Here is a 17,568-nt window from a genome sequence, read left to right on the forward strand (position 1 = left end):
TCTTTGGAAGTATGACGCTCAGCGTCTCCGACCCCCACCGCAATCGCGGGAAAAACTGAGTTTCTGAAAATGGAGATCCACTTACCCCTCCTGGGGGAACCGCGCCATACTGCCCACATCGGCACCGGGAGGAGGAGAAAAACGGGTCTGCTCCGTTATTGCTGGACGGTACCCGAGCCCAGCACCACAAAAGGTGAGACTTCCAGTAGCCGAAGGATAAGACCCAGTCCCCCTAAACGGGCCTCCTTTTCCCTGCAGGCAGGCCCTGAGAGATGGAGTCTATTCACATGTTTCTCTGCAACATGTTCCCCCACTGAGGAAACACAAAGACTGGCCAGGGACCTGATGGACCGCCTTTTGAACTGCTGGCAACGTGTTTCCTGTGTCGATGGGAGGGACTCCATCTCTCAAGGGCTGTCCTGGAAGACGACTAGGGAAAGTTTTTTTTTGTTTCTGTTAAAAAAAAAAAATAAAAAAAAATTAAAAATAAGTACGATTTCTCCTTCACCGATGGGCACTAATGGCACTGCACTGACGGGCACTGATAAGGTGGCATTGATGGGCACTAATATGCGGCACGGATGGGCACCAATATGCGGCACGGATGGGCACTGGTGGGCGGCACCATCATATGTGTTGTACTAATGGATGCCAATCAGTGCCAAACAATGCCTGCCAATCAGTGATGCCCATTGTGGGCACTGATTAGCATCCATTATTTGTGTCAATGTCATCCCTGGTGGTCTAGGGTGGCATACCTGTGTTTTGGTTTTGCATCCCTGGTGGTCTAGTGGCATCCCTGGTGGTCCAGTGGGCATCCTCGCGAGTAAGGATTACCGGCTTTTCCTGTTTACATCGTGATCAGTCGTGATTGGACACGGCTGATCACATGGTAAAGAGTCTCTGTGAGAGACTCTTTACCTAGATCGGTTTTGCGGGGTGTCAGACTGACCCCCTGCAACAACGATAGCCGCGATGCACGCCCCCGGGGGCGCGCAGCGGCTCAATATCCTGAGGACGTCCACTCAGGATATTGAAACCACTTTGCCGACATCAATTTGTCATTGGCGGGCGGCAAGTGGTTAAGAAACAAGTGTCAGAAAAAGTTTTGGACTTTAAGTGGTTGAACTTCCTGCATTTATACACAGAAATTTGCTCTAAGAAGGAAATTAGTTATGTTTCTTGTTACAAACTTGGCAGACTGGCCAGATTTTTTTTTTTCCCCCTTTACACACAGAAGTTTATCCCTTTGATCCAAGAAGGAAGCATTGGTCACAATGTTTCCTGTTAAAAACTTGGCAGGCTGCCCAGATATTTTCTTTTGACAGCTGAGTGAGCAGATAAAGTCTCTCCATTTGTTAGGCTTCATTTCCATGGACGTTTTTACAGCCACTTTTGTGAGCGTTTTTTTGCAGCTTAAAAACGGCTCTCTATGTTAGTCTATGGCCCCATGCCCACCATGACGTTTTTGAGCTGTAGATGGCTGAGCCGTTTTTAAGCTGCAGAAAAAACCCAGGACCAGTGCGTTCTGAAGCTCCAGTGTTAGAGCTGTAAAAACGCCAGATGTTAAAAAACGCTACCGCAGCTTTTTTGAGCTCCAGCTCAAAAAAAATAAATAAAAATGGACAGGCGTTTAAGCTGTAAAAATGTCCATGGAAATGAAGCCTTATATGAAAAGAATTGTCAAATTCTGCATTGGAGATCCTCAGGGGTGGTTGAAACAAGATCGCAATTTTTTAACGATCAATTGTGCAGCTCTACTCAGCAGCCAGACAACTTTCAATTTCAAAGGGGGTAGGAGGTGCAGGGGGGTGACCGTTTCAGACTTTTTTCCCCAACTTCATAAGATACACCCTACAGCAAAGGCAAATTTGTGACTTCACTTCTGTATACAACCAGGGTAACTGAGTGCACCTAGTTTTAACTGGATAATTTAAATGTTTTTTTTTTAAATAAAAAAAAAAAAAAAAAAAAAGTTCTTGCTTTATTCGCCTACTCTTATGAATCGCTACATTATAAAATTAGAACAAGAGGACAAAATACACTGCACACTCCAGCACGTCACCAGGGCAGTATTGCTTGGATACAAATATCGTCAAAATTTGGGAAAGCCTATACATATGTGCTGGGGGGAGGGGTAGGAGAGAGAATGGAAAGAGGAATGCAAATACACCAATTTCTTCATGAAGACAGTACAGAAAATAAATCCCTCACAAAAAAAAAAGTCCGGAACACTTACCAAAAACAGGTTTGCTTTCAATTGTGGGCTTTGAATTGCCGAACAGGGATGCGCCACCATTCCCATTGGTCAGACCTTGAATTGGTTTAGCGACACTTCCAAATCCAGTTAATGAAGCTCCAGATGGTACCAAGCCTTGAAAGCCTTTGAACGCTCCTCCTTTTTCAGGCTAGATGGGAAGGAAATTGCATTTAATGGAATCCCTCATGAGAGTCATGACAGCAGTGTGAAGATATCTACAGTCTGGGCAGAACATTTGAGATAAGTCTGATTAACAGACGACATTCTATTGATGACAGTCATCAGAAAAACTGATCTTCAGAGGTTGAATTTTCACACTTGATTTGCAAATCAATGTTTAAATATTTATGTGCAATGTCTGTATTTGGTACCCTCTTGCAAACCAGCAATGTCACATGTGTATTATCTGTCAGCTGAAGTCAAATATATTAAACATAAACCCAACATGGAAAAACAATGTCCACTTTGGCTTTCTGAAATCAATCTCAGCCCTGCTTGTGGGAGACGTGGGTGACATCACTGAGCATCAAGGAGCTGGATGCTAAAAAAAAAAAAAAAAAAAACACCACACATTTTTATTTTTTTAAAGTACCCCCTTTGTTACACACAAATGCATACTTAAGTCCGCACGCATATATAAACAGTGACCAAAGTTGCGAGAGCAATAATTATAGCACCAGACCTCCGGTGTATTTCTAGAATATCAACTTGCAAAGGCATTTAAAGTGTCGCCTATAGAGAATTTTAGGTACGGTAGTTTAGCCATATTCAAGGGGCGGACGCAAATGTTAGGTATCCATTTACTCGGCGTAACATCTTTTGTTAGTTTCTTCAAAAAAAATTGGGCAATACATTGTGTGCAGTAAAATTCAAGATATATAAAACACAATGTTTTTTTTTTTGCTGGGAATAAAATGTGTGACTGCAATTCTAATTTTTCCCCAGAATGGTGCAGCTAATTATATTAGGGCTGCAACTATTATTTTAATAACCGATTAGCTGGCTGTTTCAATTAAATCGGATAATAACCTTAAAAGAAGTGTGGTTTTAAAATTAGTTAAAAAAAAAAAAAAAAAAAAAAAAGGCAATGCAGTTGATTCTTAAATATATGCAGTGGTAAATATAAATAAATAACCAACTACACGCCTGTATATGGTTAGGGAGCAAAATCTCTATTCCACTCCGAGAATAAAAAGACAGAAGAAATATACTATTATACACACACCATTAGAGGTTGAATCTGGTACACTGGTACATATCAGACTCAGATTTTAAAATTAACCACTTGTCCACCGGGCAAAATCCAGCACTCCAGATAATTGCTAGATTACCCAGAACCCCCAAACAATAGTTTTTTTTTTTGCTTTGTTTTTTTATACAAGTAAAATGGGGAATAAAATAAATTAAAAACGTTTGTCACATGCCATTTGCACAGCAATTTTCCAAACAATTTTTATATATATATATATATATATATATATATATATATATATATATATATATATATATATATATATATATATATATATATATATATATATATATATATATATATATAGTTTATGCCGAGTAAATAGATACCTCACATGTCACGCTTTAAAATTGCACACACTTGTAGAATTATTGCTCGCACTTTAAACGTTTGCAGTGTGGTTTGAACATTGTTTGCATATGCAGGTGCGACCTGCGTTCACTTAGCTGTGCAAGCTCAAAGGGACGTTTTCATTTTTTGTTTGTTTTATTTACATTTTAATTTTGACCCTTTCTCTTTATTTAAAAAAAAAAAAAAAAAAAGTGCATCACTTTTGTTCCTATTACAAAGGAATGTAAACATCCCTTGTAATAGGAATGGTGAGCGATAGGTCCTCTCTAAAGAGATTTCACCATCTCAGCCATTCCTGTCGATTCCCTGGCATAGTTTACTCTTGCCGACTCAGACATGACGTCACTCCCGGGCCTCCGAGAGTCAGAGATTGCTGGTGACCATCAGACCCTTGGAAATCTTTATGGCCAACTTCTGCCAGCGGTGGATTCCTTCACCGGTTCGCTGATCGTACAAGCTACACAGGAAAAGCACCGGAGGGTGGTGGGGACGTCCCCTCCCGCTGCCTGCAAGAAGGGAATCACCGGTGAAAAAAAAAATAAGAGATCTGAAAGATGTCTGTAGCTGCAGGCATCATTCAAATATCAGCACTGAAAGCCCAGTACTTCATATGACGGCCAGCAAGTGGTTAAAGACTGTTTTTTTAATTTCCAGATAGAACTGTAATGTATTATATGCTGGCCATACGAAAACTTTCCTCTTTTTACAAAAAAATAAATAAATTGTTAGTGGCATGAAATACAAAAATTCATTTTTCAACCACAGTGATGGGAAAATTTGAAGCAGCAGAATAGAAAACTTCTTGGTCAAGGGACTTTCATTCAGTGAAGACTGTCCTCAGATGTGCAGACCTGCTGCTAAACAGCAAGCCACAAAAAAGCATAACTGAGGTTTACTCTAGCATGGTGTCTGACTGCAAAAATCACCACAAGATAATGCAGAATTCATCCATGCCACAAAGAATTCAGACATCGATGGCTGCAGGCTGGCTTCTGGTTAGTGAAACTACAAAAGTCAATGACAGACAACTAGCATTTTTAGAGCAAATCAGTAATGACAGTCCCTGTACCTGTTTTGGGTGTTATTTTGCTTATAAGGCCCCTTTCACACATGCCTTCAGTTTGTTTCATCAGTTCAAAGAAAAAAAAAGAAAAAACGGTCGGTTTACATCAGTTCTGCCCTGAAGAACGTTTTTGACAGCTCTGGCTATTCATGATTTATATAGAATCTGGGAAATTTGAGTTCAGATGGAGATGGGGGTTGAATCCAGATCTTTTTTTTTTTTTAAACGATTAATCGTGCAGCTCTAGTATGCCTGTGTATGTGGGGAGGCTCAATTTTTTACTTATGGTTTTATTGCCATCACATAGAGCACCAATAATTCTCTGTCAGGGATCTTCAAAATACGGCCCTCCCGTTGTTCAGGAACTACAATTCCCATCATGCCTAGTCATGTCTGTGAATGTCAGTTTTACAATACCTTATTGGATGTATATAGTTCAACAGCTGGAGGGCCATAGTTCGAAGATACCTGCTCTGTAATAGCACATGCGCGACAGATCCACTTGGGGGGGTGCACAAAAACACGCAACACACGCACGACAGTCTGTACAGACAGGCTCCCTCAGATCCATTTGGGGGGGGGGTGCACAAAAACACGCACCACACACGACAGTCTGTACAGACAGGCTCCCTCACTTGCCGATGACATCACCCGGTGACCACACTTCTTTGTTAAATTAAGACCCCTTTCACATTGGAGGCGCTTTAGCACAAAAAAAAAAAAAGGTCCTGCCAGCAGCTTCTCTGCAGTGCTTTATGAGCAGTGAATATACAGCTCCTAAAGTGCCCCTGCCCATTGATTTCAATGGGCAGCGTCGCCTAACCATTGGTTAAAACTGCCCCACTAGCAGCCGCAAAAACAACGGTAACGCGTTGCTAAAAATAGGCGGCATATTACCACCGACTTCAGTGTGAAAGCACTCTAAATGGTGGGTTTGAATGACAGCTTCTGCTAGGCACCATTAGATATAGAAAAAAAAATTGACAATTACATTTACAAGCCGAGAGCTATAGTCTGCATTTGAAAGAGGGAGCCTGTCTGTACAGACTGTACCCTTACTGTGTATACTGCTCTTCTGGTCTTACTCCACCACAACTCCCATCACACATCACACACCGACTGGTTGCTCTTGACAACCAATGCAAAAATCCATAAAAAAAAAATAAAAAAAAAAGACGGATGTTGACGGAAGCTGATCATCCGTTTTTCATCTGTCAACGGATGGGTGAACTGTCAGTCAGCTTTTACATGCAATTGCCTATATTAGGGTTGTCCCGATACCACTTTTTTAAGACCGAGTACAAGTACCGATACCCCCCCCCCCCCCCCCCAAGTACTCGCCGATATCGAATACTGATACTTTTTTTTCAATGTCATGTGGCAGTTTGACAGATGGGGACTGACAGGTGGCTGGCACTGAAATGCTGTGAAAAACAACACTGAAGCTATAAAAAAAAAAAAAAATGCTGCAACGCCCATCTTGGTACACCCTGCACTCAGCTGCAGCAAGTAGCAGCAGACATCTTGTTACACCCAGCCCATATAGCTCAGGCTGGGTGTAACAAGATGTCTGCTGCTGCTTACTGCAGCCGAGTGCAGGGTGTACCAAGATGAGTGTAGGGACGTTCGGCCGCTGACAGCGACTGAATGTGTCACCGATCCTGATGCAGCTGCGCTCTACACCCCTGCCAGCTTACCAAGTTTAACTGCAGGTGAGGACTCGCTCTCTTCCGGCCGACTCCGTCCACCAACTGTGCCCACCCTCTCCAGCCAGACTCGGCCCACATTTCCTTTCACAGACTCTGCCCACCAGGGGCGTACCTAGAGCATTTGGCACCCAGGGCGGATCCTATATCTGGCACACCCCCACACCCCCCATGATAAAATGTAAAAACACCCCACTGTGCCCCCTGAATACATCTGTATCCTTTAATATATCTTTGTCACTACTGTGTACCCCTCTCCACAACTGCACCTCTAAGACCCCTTTACACACCACCCTGCATCACTGCACCCCTTTACATTACACCGCACCCTGCATCACTGCACCCCTTTACATTACACAGACACCCCCCTAACCGTTCTGGACCCCCTGCATGTTACGCAGATCCCTACAATACAGGCACCCCCCCCCCTCTACAATACAGGCACCCCCTATCAAATCCGTAATGCTATGCACCTCGGCTCAGATGATCAGTGTGTCGTGCACAAAGGAGGGGGAGGCGGCTTTGGTCTGCTCGGCTGTGTGACTGAGGCAGTCACAGCCGAGACCTATCAGAGCCGCGGCTGGGTCCCGGGTGTGCCGACGCAAAGCCCCCCCCTGTGCGTCACTGTTACTGCGGCTGCTGCCTCCGTCACTGACATGCCGCTTGCTGTCTCTGCACTAAGTCCTCTTCAGTCGTGGAGAGGGGGCACCGGCCTGACACCCCCGCCCCACAGTTAGTAGTCACTGCTGCCCGCCCCTCTCCAGCCAAACTCCGCCCGCCCAAGCCACTGACTCCTCTGGCCACTCTACAATAATAAAAAAAAAAAAAGTATCGGTAGCATTTGCGCGAGTACAAGTAACTGCTCTATCGGTCCTGATACTAGTATCGGGACAACCCTAGCGCACACACACACACACACACACACACACACACACACACACACACACAATAGCGCCGGGAAGGAGCCATCATTCGGGCCCGCCACTAAATTAAACAAATGGCAGGTCTGTACTTGTGAAAGCAGTTTGGTCACACTAATGACAAACTAAGGACAGAAACATCATGATCATCCCTCCAAATGTACTATTAATGCTACAGTATACAAAAACCATTTAGACAATTGTGCACTTCCAAGCTTGTGACAACAGTTTGGAGGAAGGCCCTTTTCCAGCATGACTGTGCCACAAAGAGCCCTGACCTGAAGCATAATTAACATGCTTGCGATGAATTGAAGTGCTGGTTGTGCGCCAGGTCTTTGTTCACCCTCAGTACCTGATCTCACAAAAGCTCTTTTGGCGGAATAAGCACAAATTGCCAAATCTTGTAGAAAGCCTTCTCAGAAGAGTCGAGGCTGTTAAAGCCACAAAGGGTACAACTCCATATTAAGTTTTGGAATAGGATGTCACACTGAGCATGTTTGACAATCAGGTGTCCACAAACTTCAGCCACATGAAGAACAGTATACTTACATCACTTCCAGGGTTCCTTCTCTTTGCTTTCTTAATTGCCCTGTTCTTCAGAACATCTCGAGGTGCTACAGAGAACGTTCCTGCCTATACAGCAAAGAGAGAAAATGTAATTTCATCAGGGTAAGCAGATGTCACGCAAAACAGTGTACAGGGCTAGACAAACCCTGTAAGAGCCTAGATCGAAATGCCCTTCATAAAAATAAAGCTGGTTCCTGAATTCTATATTGATTTGTCCAAAGCAGACCCAAGAAGGACCTTAAACATAAAAAGTCTAAGGCTAGGTTCACACCACGATTTTACCATCCGATAAACGGACCGTTAAATCAGATGGAATCGTATGTGACAAAATCGTATGTCAAAATTTTCACTAAAAAAAAAAAAAAAAAAAAAAAAAAAAAAAACGGATCCTGATTTTAAATAATGTCTGGGAAAAAGAAGATTTTTGAAGTTATGGATATTCAGGGGAACCCCGCCGTCAATTTAAAACAAAAATGACGTGCGGTTCCCCCTAAATATCCATAACCAGACCCGTTATCCAAGCACGTTGACCTGGCCGGCCGCAGAAAAGAGGGGGGGGGACAGAGTGCGGCCCCCCCCTCTCTCCTGAACCGCACCAGGCCACATGCCCTCAACATGGGGAGGATGTCCCCATGTTGATGGGGACAAGGGTCTCATCCCCACAACCCTTGCCCGGTGGTTGTGGGGGTATGCGGGCGGGAGGTTTATCAGAATCTGGAAGACCCCTTTAACAAAGGGGACCCCCAGATCCTGACCCCCCCCCCCTGTGTGAAATGGTAATGGGGTACACTGTACCTCTACCAAAAAAGGTAAAGGTCTTTCCTCTTCTCGGGCTTCCCAGTGACGTAGCAGAGGGTACGTCAGAGGGGGCGGGGTCACGTGACAGGTGGCTCTGCCTCCTCTATATAAGTAATGTCACAGCTCCAGCGCGTCATTCGCTGGGCTGTGCCCAGCGGTGAGAGGAGGTCCGGGATGCTACTGCGCCGGATGGATGGATCTTCACATCGCCGGAGCGGAGATCACCCGACGCTGGATCTTCTCATCGCAGGAGATCACCCGCAGCCGTCGCTGGATCAGGACAACGCAGGAAGCCGGGAACGAGTGGATTTGTCACCGCTGGATGTTTTTTTTTTTTTTTAATAAAGGACTTTATTCTTTGGTGTCAGTGTGTTTTTTTTTACAATACTTTACACTTCCTTCGTGAAATGGTAGAGGTACAGGTACCCCATTTCACACAGGGGGGGGGGGGTCAGGATCTGGGGGTCCCCTTTGTTAAAGGGGTCTTCCAGATTCTGATAAACCGCCCGCATACCCCCACAACCACCGGGCAAGGGTTGTGGGGATGAGACCCTTGTCCCCATCAACATGGGGACATCCTCCCCATGTTGAGGGCATGTGGCCTGGTGCGGTTCAGGAGAGAGGGGGGGCCGCACTCTGTCCCCCCCTCTTTTCTGCGGCCGGCCAGGTCAACGTGCTCGGATAACGGGTCTGGTTATGGATATTTAGGGGGAACCGCACGTCATTTTTGTTTTAAATTGACGGCGGGGTTCCCCTGAATATCCATACCAGACCTGAAGGGTCTGGTTATGGATATTTAGGGGGAACCGCACGTCATTTTTGTTTTAAATTGACGGCGGGGTTCCCCTGAATATCCATACCAGACCTAAAGGGTCTGATTATTGAATTTGCGGGGGACCTCCGTTCGGGTTCACTCAACCCTAGTAATAAAAAAATCGGGTACGATTTATCGCGCAGTCATCCGATTTAGTACGATTTACATTGACCACAATATAAAAAAAAAACGGACACGATTTTAATACGATTTCAAATCAGGACCAAAAATCGTGGTCAAACACGATTTTTGATGCGATTTTAAATCGTATCAAATCTGATGCGGATCAAAATCGGATGCACTTGGGGACCTAAATTAATGAATGGAAGTGAATGGATATGTTTTGCCATACAGATTTGTACGATTTTAAAGCTAAAATCGTGAGTAAAAGTAGGATGACAAAATCGTGGTGTGAATGCACCCTAAGTGTGATGTAAAAGAAGACTTGAACTCTTGAAGCTTTCCCCAAAAAAGGCACACACAGGACAAATAACTAGTCACCAGTTATGCCCGTGATCTCCCTACAGACAATCATTGCCCCCATTCCTCGCTTACCATGCCTTGTTCGGCATAGTGTCTGTGTGGAGGCAGCAATCATGTTTGATGCAGGGCTTTGCTTCATCGTGTCAGTCTCTAGCAAAAAGAACAGCGAGCAGAATAGTAATTTCCAAACCAAATCTGCCAAGACTAGAAGTCAAGAGGCAGAAGTACTTTGGATCTTACACTACAGACATACTGATGAAAGTGTACTGTTATTTTTATGAGGATTTCCAAAGAAAAGTATAAGTTTCAGGGCACTGCATAGACAATTAACATTTCAAGATGTTCCCTATAACAGCAAATCTTCACTTTTTGGCCTCATGCACACTGGATGTTTTGCCAACTCTCCTAGAAGCCTTTTCTCCTGCCAGCAGAAATTTGACAGGTGTCAAACGATTGGACGTTAATTTTATTGGGCAGATTCATTTATTTTGTCCAGTGAAATTAATTAACACTCAATTGCTAATCACGTCTAGTATCAAATGTTTACACATGTTTTCAAGTGCTTTTTCTGCCAAAGCTCTTCTGCTCCTGGATGCACTGGCCGGTGGGGTTTTTTTTCTGTCTCTAAACCACTCTAAAAGCCTATATGTGACACATAGGCTAAGAAACACACACACATACGCCCCTAGAAGCAGCTGGAAACATGTCCAGTGTGCATGAGGCCTTTAAAATCCCACTTTATAGGTAATTGAGATCCCCCCCACCCCTAGACTAAATACTCTGCCTGGAATGATGAAAAAACAAGGAAGAGCCCTACAAACCACAACTAACCCCAAGTAAAAAGTTCACTCACATCCTCCGCCTCCTCCTCTTGATCCCAATTGCGGTCAGTCAGCTCCTTGTCGGCTACTCTTTTTGCCATTTTGCCTGCAATAACGATGGTTCTAAAATTAGTTTTTTTTTGTTATACACAGCAACAATAAAAACAAACACTTCCACAGCTGTATAGGCAATTCTGCTGAACACAAAGTGTATGTTTGAGCAAAATTACACAGAATACATCCTAAAAGAAGCTGCAAGTGCAGAAAAACACTAGTAGATACTGGCAGAAATCCAGGAGTGAGCCGACAACACCTTCACTGCTGCACTTAAAATCCTAAGCAGTGCAAGTCCTACCCAGTTCTCCACTGCTTTACTACAGAACAGTTACTCCATAAAGACAAGGTGTTCTGTAGTCCAACAGGGGGGTGAATCCCAGTCAGGGGGTAATCTTAATCAGCTTTGTAAATAATCAAGACTAGCGCTACCAACCCCACCCCCCAGCAGCCATAGAGGCTGTAGATCCCCAGATAAGGTGTGATGAGAAGATGCACCCTGAAGCAGATTGACAAATATAATTGCTCTGGAATCTTCTCCTCAGAGGTGACCCTGTGGTTAATGAAACCCACCCACCATAACCAGTCAAGGCATGGACTCCACTAGACCTCTGAAGGCATGATGTGGGATCTGCACCAAGCCAGAGTTAACAGCCCGTTTTATTCTAGGGGGTGAGGACAACAGATTTACTTAGCCGATCCACCCCGCACAAGACCAGTGGTCTTACAAGTAGCGTGTTGCGGATGTTTGCACCCCAGAGCATGCTCCATAGACAGGAACATGCATTTCCCAAACCATTCTTATATCTATCAGACCAGCCCACTTTCTTCCATTGCTCAGCGGTCCAGTTGTGATGCCCATGTGGCCCCTGCCCCCTCCATCTTCTGATTGGCTCACTGGCTGCGATTGACAGCAGCTAGAGCCAATGGCTCTCATTGCTGCCAAAAGCCAATCAGAAGTGCGAGTGCCCCGGGAGGCAAGGCTCTCGTGGACATCGCTGGATCGAGAGGGGGCTCAGGTAAGTATTAGTGGGGACTGCTGCACACAGGTTTTTTACCTTCATGCATAAAAAGGTAAAAAATAAATAAAACACCTTACAACCACTTTGAGCCCGTCGCCGTTTTCATTCTTTCTTTGGACCACTTTTGGTAGGTCCTGACCCCTGCAGAACGGGAACATTCCACAAGAGCTGCAGTTTTGGAGTTGCTCTCACCCAGTAGTCTAGCCATTACAATTTGGCCCTTGTGAAAGTTGCTCAAATCCTTACACTTACCCATTTTTTCTACTTTCATCAGATCAACTTCTGGGACAATATGTTCACTTGCTGCCTACTATATCCCACCCAGTTTCAGATGCCACTGTAACGAGATAATCAATGTTATTCACTTTACCTGTCAGTGGTTGTATGGCTGATTGGCTTATATGCAATGGTATATACCTTGCACAGCACCATAGAAGCCAGGGAACCAGCAGATTATAATACAAACCTTGACTCCTAAAGAGACCAAGACCACCCTCCTTGTTCCACCAACCTGTATTTATTAAATTAGCAAATGTGCCCTTTAAGGAAAGGGATCTTTTAGGACTTAAATCCCCTAGTCATTAGGGTTGCACCAATACTAGCATCGGTACAGACACCGAGCATTTACAAACGTACTTTTACTCCTGCAAATGCTCCGATGCTTCACCCAAATACCTTGGCAGTCAAGGGTGATCGGTGCGGCGGTGGGAATTACAAGCACCAATCTCCCTGTATAGATTTCAATAAAAGCATCCGTCCAACAGCCGCGTCACTCCACGGCTTTCAGCCGCTTTATTGAAATCTATACAGGGAGATCGGTGCTTGTAACTTCTCCCACCTCCTCACCCCTGCCTGTCCCCTGGGTCTTCCATGTCCCCTACCATGTCCTCCTTGCTCCTCCCATCCCAGATTTGTCAAGATGGAGAGCGGAGGAAGAAGCTAGTAGTAAATCTATCACCGGCTCCTTTCTTTTTTGAATGATCAGAGTCAGTGATCATTGACGGGCCATTCACATAACCGAGCAAAGTAATCTGCATTTACAATGTCTCAGTTTATGAGTGAAGAGGAGCCGCTGTCTCCTGTCCATTAATCTCTAGTGCAGCTGAGGCGGCAAAGAAAGGGAATGGGGAATATATCTCAGCAAAGCCCCCCCAACAGGGCTGACTAAAATAAATAAATAAATATTGTAATAAATATTTAAAAAAAAAAAAAGGTAAAATTTGTAAAAAATAAAAAAAAACATTTATAGACGTTTCTTTGCTGTAATTTTTAAGAGAAGGGCAAAGTTCCTCTTTAAAGCATACCGTTATAGGCACAACTAAAGTGTATATATTTATGAAGTCTACATTAACATTTTCATAAGCCATATTTCATATCATCCATATGCATTTTTAAAGTGGCTCCAAAGTCTGCATCAATGTTATAAAAAAAAAAAAAAAAATGCTGCTCCCCCAGCCCCCATGTATACTTACCTGAGGCCAATCTGGATCCAGCGATGTGCATGAGCGCTGTAGCTCTCACTCCTCACAGGCTCAGACGCAAGTTGAAGGAAAGAATATTGCTCAATTCCCTCATCACAGTATTGTGTTCTGACAGTGGAAGGTTTGCCAGCAGTCAGGATAGAACGGTCACTGCTGACAGCTAAAGCCACCAGCAGTGATCAGACAAAAAAAAAAAAAAACACAGGCTGGTTGTCCTGAAGATGATCAATGGATTGACTTCAGTACAACCAGCATGCCCATAGACAGATCGAAATTTGTTTGGTTCCTGCTGAACCAGACACAATTTCAATCAGTCTTTGGCCGGCCCAACTTACAGAAGGAAAATAACATTGTTTCAGAGTTCAGCTCAGAGGAAGTGAGGAGGGCACTGCACTTCCAGCAGGATCAACAGGTGATTTCTGTACTGGTACATGTTATCAGCCTGAAAAAAGAAACAAATCTAATGTAATCCGGCAAAGTAAAATCAGACCAGTCACTGTGCACCGACAGCTTTAATAAAAGCAGGGGTTATACAAACATCCTAAAGTTAGTACATCATAGCCATGGTCTACATAATGACCAATGTCCACACAGCAAGGTCGGAGACTGTAAATTGGATCCATCAAGTTTATGTCAATGAAACTGGCTCTTTAAAAAAATCCTGCAATATTAACTTTGTCCACCCCTGATGTAAACAGTAACTACTGCAAGAGGAGAGCAGGCACTTTACAGTGCAAGCAGTGTCTGTATAATGGGAGCACGCATTTACTTTGCAACCAGTGCTTGTATATTAAAGAACAGCATACTCTGCACAGGGGACCAATGCCTGTATAGTGGCCCCCCCGATCAAATCATTTTTTGCAATACGGTGCTGCGCTATTTTGACAATTGTGTGGTCATGCAACGCTGTACGCAAACAAAACTTTTATAAAAAAAAAATCAAAAATTAAATACAAAAGGAAAAAAAAAAAGTGTGTACACATACTTTTTATTTCCTTTTTTGTACTTTGTTATAAAACACATCCTATGGGGAAAAAAAAAAAAAAATATAGGTACAATTTCTTTATAAATTTAGGCCAAACATTTTTCTTTAATATCAATAATGGCAGCGGTCAGCGACTTAAAGCAGGACTGACAGGCAATCTGGCACAAAGGGTTTACTGTGTGTCTACCCAGTGTTTACTGTGAGGTACATTTATTTCCCCTACCCATAAAAGTAGAATCACGTAAATAACACGATTCTGCGCAAACTACAATGCATGGCTGGCAAGCGGATAACGAGCAGACATTGTGTTAATTATAGCCACTGGTAACCACATGTAATGTCTGCTCTTATACAGCAAGTGGTCACTGTGGCTCTTGGAGCCCTCTGATGTGGCCGCTTTCACTCTGATGCGCAGGTGCAGCGCACGTGTATCTTTTCTGTGGGTTAGCTGCACCAAGCCATAATCTATCATATTCTGTGGGTTTGGTGCGCTTTCAGAAAGTAGGCAATAAAATTTCTAAAGCCTCGTTCTCACGCTTAGATTTCCGGACGACCAACCATTTTTGGTATGCTAGTCCCATGTCAAAAGTGAAGAAGTTACTCACAATACGAAAATTTCCAGACAACAGAATATGTCAGAAGTAATGTGATATGTTGAATATTTTTGTATGTATTCTTTCGTTTCTGGAGCATGCTCTTGTGATTTTTTTCTAATGAAAACCATACTAATGAAACAAAAATCAGATGTTGAGTTCACATCTGACAAAAATGTTAGCCTGCACATTCAGCTTTTGACTGACGAAAAAACGAAATAATCTGTCGAAAAGCACCATACTAACGATCCGAAAAAATCCGGTTTTCATATCGTGTGTACAGGACTCAAGGCAGCTAACCCACAGGAACGCTGCAAATGCACTGCACCTGCAGTGTGGGTAAACCACAGGGCATGATTATAGGTGGCTCAGGACAGTAAGTATACATTTTCAGTTTAGAGGGGGGGGGGGGGGGGGTTAAATCTCCATAGTTTATTGTGGCCCACAACTGGCCCTTGCTCTTTAAAAAGGTTAAGCACCTCTGCTGTAGTGGTCTACTCATTATACAGGCATTTGTCCCCCTGTAGAGAGGGTGCTCTAAACAGGCACTGGTCAACACGTAAAATATTTGTTGTAATTGCATAAGCCACTGGTCGCTCTGTACATTATGCATTTTTATTTTACAGCACTGGTTACCTTGCACCGATATTGTACGTGGCGACCAATGCCTGCATACCGGGCAGCAGACACCCTACCCGGGAAACGGTGCCTGTATGCAGACAGCACACTCTATATACAGTGGCCAACATCTGTATAATGAGCAGACGTTGTATCAGTCACTGTGTACAGTGTGTGCTCTTATTAAAACAGTTACTGGTCAGCGCACAGTGTTTGCTCTCCATATACAGGCATTAGTCATCAGAGATTACTTCTCAATATTGAGGAGCTAATCATCCTGTAAAGGGTGTGCTCTAATTACACAGATCACCACATAAAATGTCTGCTGTAATTATATAAGCACTAGTCACCGTGTACAAGGTCTGCTCTTATTATATAGGTACTGATATCATGCACAAGGACCAGTGCCTATAGAATCACAGCTCACAGTGACAATCTAGTTAGAGCACATATCATACAGGGTGCCAAGTGACTGTATGAGAGCACACATTGTACACAGCAACAGTACATATCATACAGGGGGGCCCAGTGACTGTATAATGACAGTACATATCATACAGGGGGCCCAGTGACTGTATAATGACAATACATATCATACAGGGTCCCAGTGATCGTATAATGACAATACATATCATACAGGGGGCCCAGTGATCGTATAATGACAGTACATATCATACAGGGGGGCCAGTGACTGTATAATGACAGTACATATCATACAGGGGGGCCCAGTGACCGTATAATGACAGTACATATCATACAGGGGGCCCAGTGACCGTATAATGACAGTACATATCATACAGGGGGCCCAGTGACCGTATAATGACAGTACATATCATACAGGGGGTCCAGTGACTGTATAATAACAGTACATATCATACAGGGGGCCAGTGACCGTATAATGACAGTACATATCATACAGGGGGCCCAGTGACCGTATAATGACAGTACATATCATACAGGGGGCCCAGTGACTGTATAATGACAGTACATATCATACAGGGGGCCCAGTGACCGTATAATGACAGTACATATCATACAGGGGGCCCAGTGACCGTATGACAGTACATATCATACAGGGGGCCCAGTGACCGTATAAGGAGAGCACGTGTGGTCTCTCTCCCCCAGTGACACAGGTGAGGCCTACAATCTCCCGCCACTACCGCACCGCACACAAGCGAGGCCCGGGTCTCTCTTCCCGTCGCCCACATGACTACTACCGGTACGAGACTAGGACCTCTTTCTTCCCCGCCTACCTGTCACGGCCTACACATCACCACTTCAGCCGGCGACAACGACCCAGGCGGGAAACGTCTTCTCGCAGCCACAGATAAGGGTCAGCGCGCATGCTCCACCGCTAACGGCCGGAGGAGGGGAGGGACTTGTTGCCAGGAACGACTCCCCATTCACGGCAAGGAATGTCACAGTGAGCATGCGCGAAATTCTACCGCCCAATGGCGAGGGAGCTGACATCATCCAGAGGTTTCATTGATAAGGCCGGGAAAGGAGCGCGCGTGCGCAGCTCCTCACGTTCTCTTTGGAATGTGTGACGTTCTGACTTCCTGTACAGGAGCCAATCAGATTCCAAACTTCGTACAGTTCTTTCTTATGTCAGCCTCTAAAAATTGAAGTTGTAAATTAGAGTTCTGGGCAAAATTCAGTACATTGTGTGGAATCCTAAAGTTTACTAAATAAATACACCATGACGATGCATGTCGCTTATTTTCCCCCTCGAGGTCTGTTAGTTTGGACTTTGTTTGACTCTGTTGACTAAAGTGCAAGA

The 17,568-nt window shown here is 44.2% G+C and overlaps 1 protein-coding gene and 1 non-coding gene across 3 annotated transcripts in view; both read right to left on the minus strand.

The window, feature by feature from the left end:
• The window catches only part of NUP50 (nucleoporin 50), a 38,196-nt gene extending 21,005 nt beyond the window's left edge, over positions 1–17,191 (minus strand). The window contains exons 1-5 of one of the 2 annotated variants that reach the window (XM_040345800.1): positions 17,042–17,190; positions 12,364–12,448; positions 11,068–11,141; positions 8,102–8,185; positions 2,240–2,408 (exon numbers count right to left, since the gene is read on the minus strand). In XM_040345800.1, coding sequence (XP_040201734.1) covers positions 2,240–2,408; positions 8,102–8,185; positions 11,068–11,141; positions 12,364–12,382 — 346 coding nt within the window. In that variant the 5' untranslated portion in view covers positions 12,383–12,448; positions 17,042–17,190. Of the gene's footprint in view, positions 1–2,239; positions 2,409–8,101; positions 8,186–11,067; positions 11,142–12,363; positions 12,449–17,041 lie in introns of both variants that reach the window. The other variant, XM_040345801.1, reaches the window with a different exon arrangement.
• On the minus strand, positions 4,693–4,817 carry LOC120934191. Its single transcript, XR_005748337.1, has one exon. It is a non-coding gene; the product is annotated as a small nucleolar RNA SNORA15 (small nucleolar RNA).
• Positions 17,192–17,568: the final 377 nt, after the last annotated feature.

Source organism: Rana temporaria, chromosome 3, assembly GCF_905171775.1.
Source record: "Rana temporaria chromosome 3, aRanTem1.1, whole genome shotgun sequence".
Classification (NCBI taxonomy): Eukaryota; Metazoa; Chordata; class Amphibia; order Anura; family Ranidae; genus Rana; species Rana temporaria.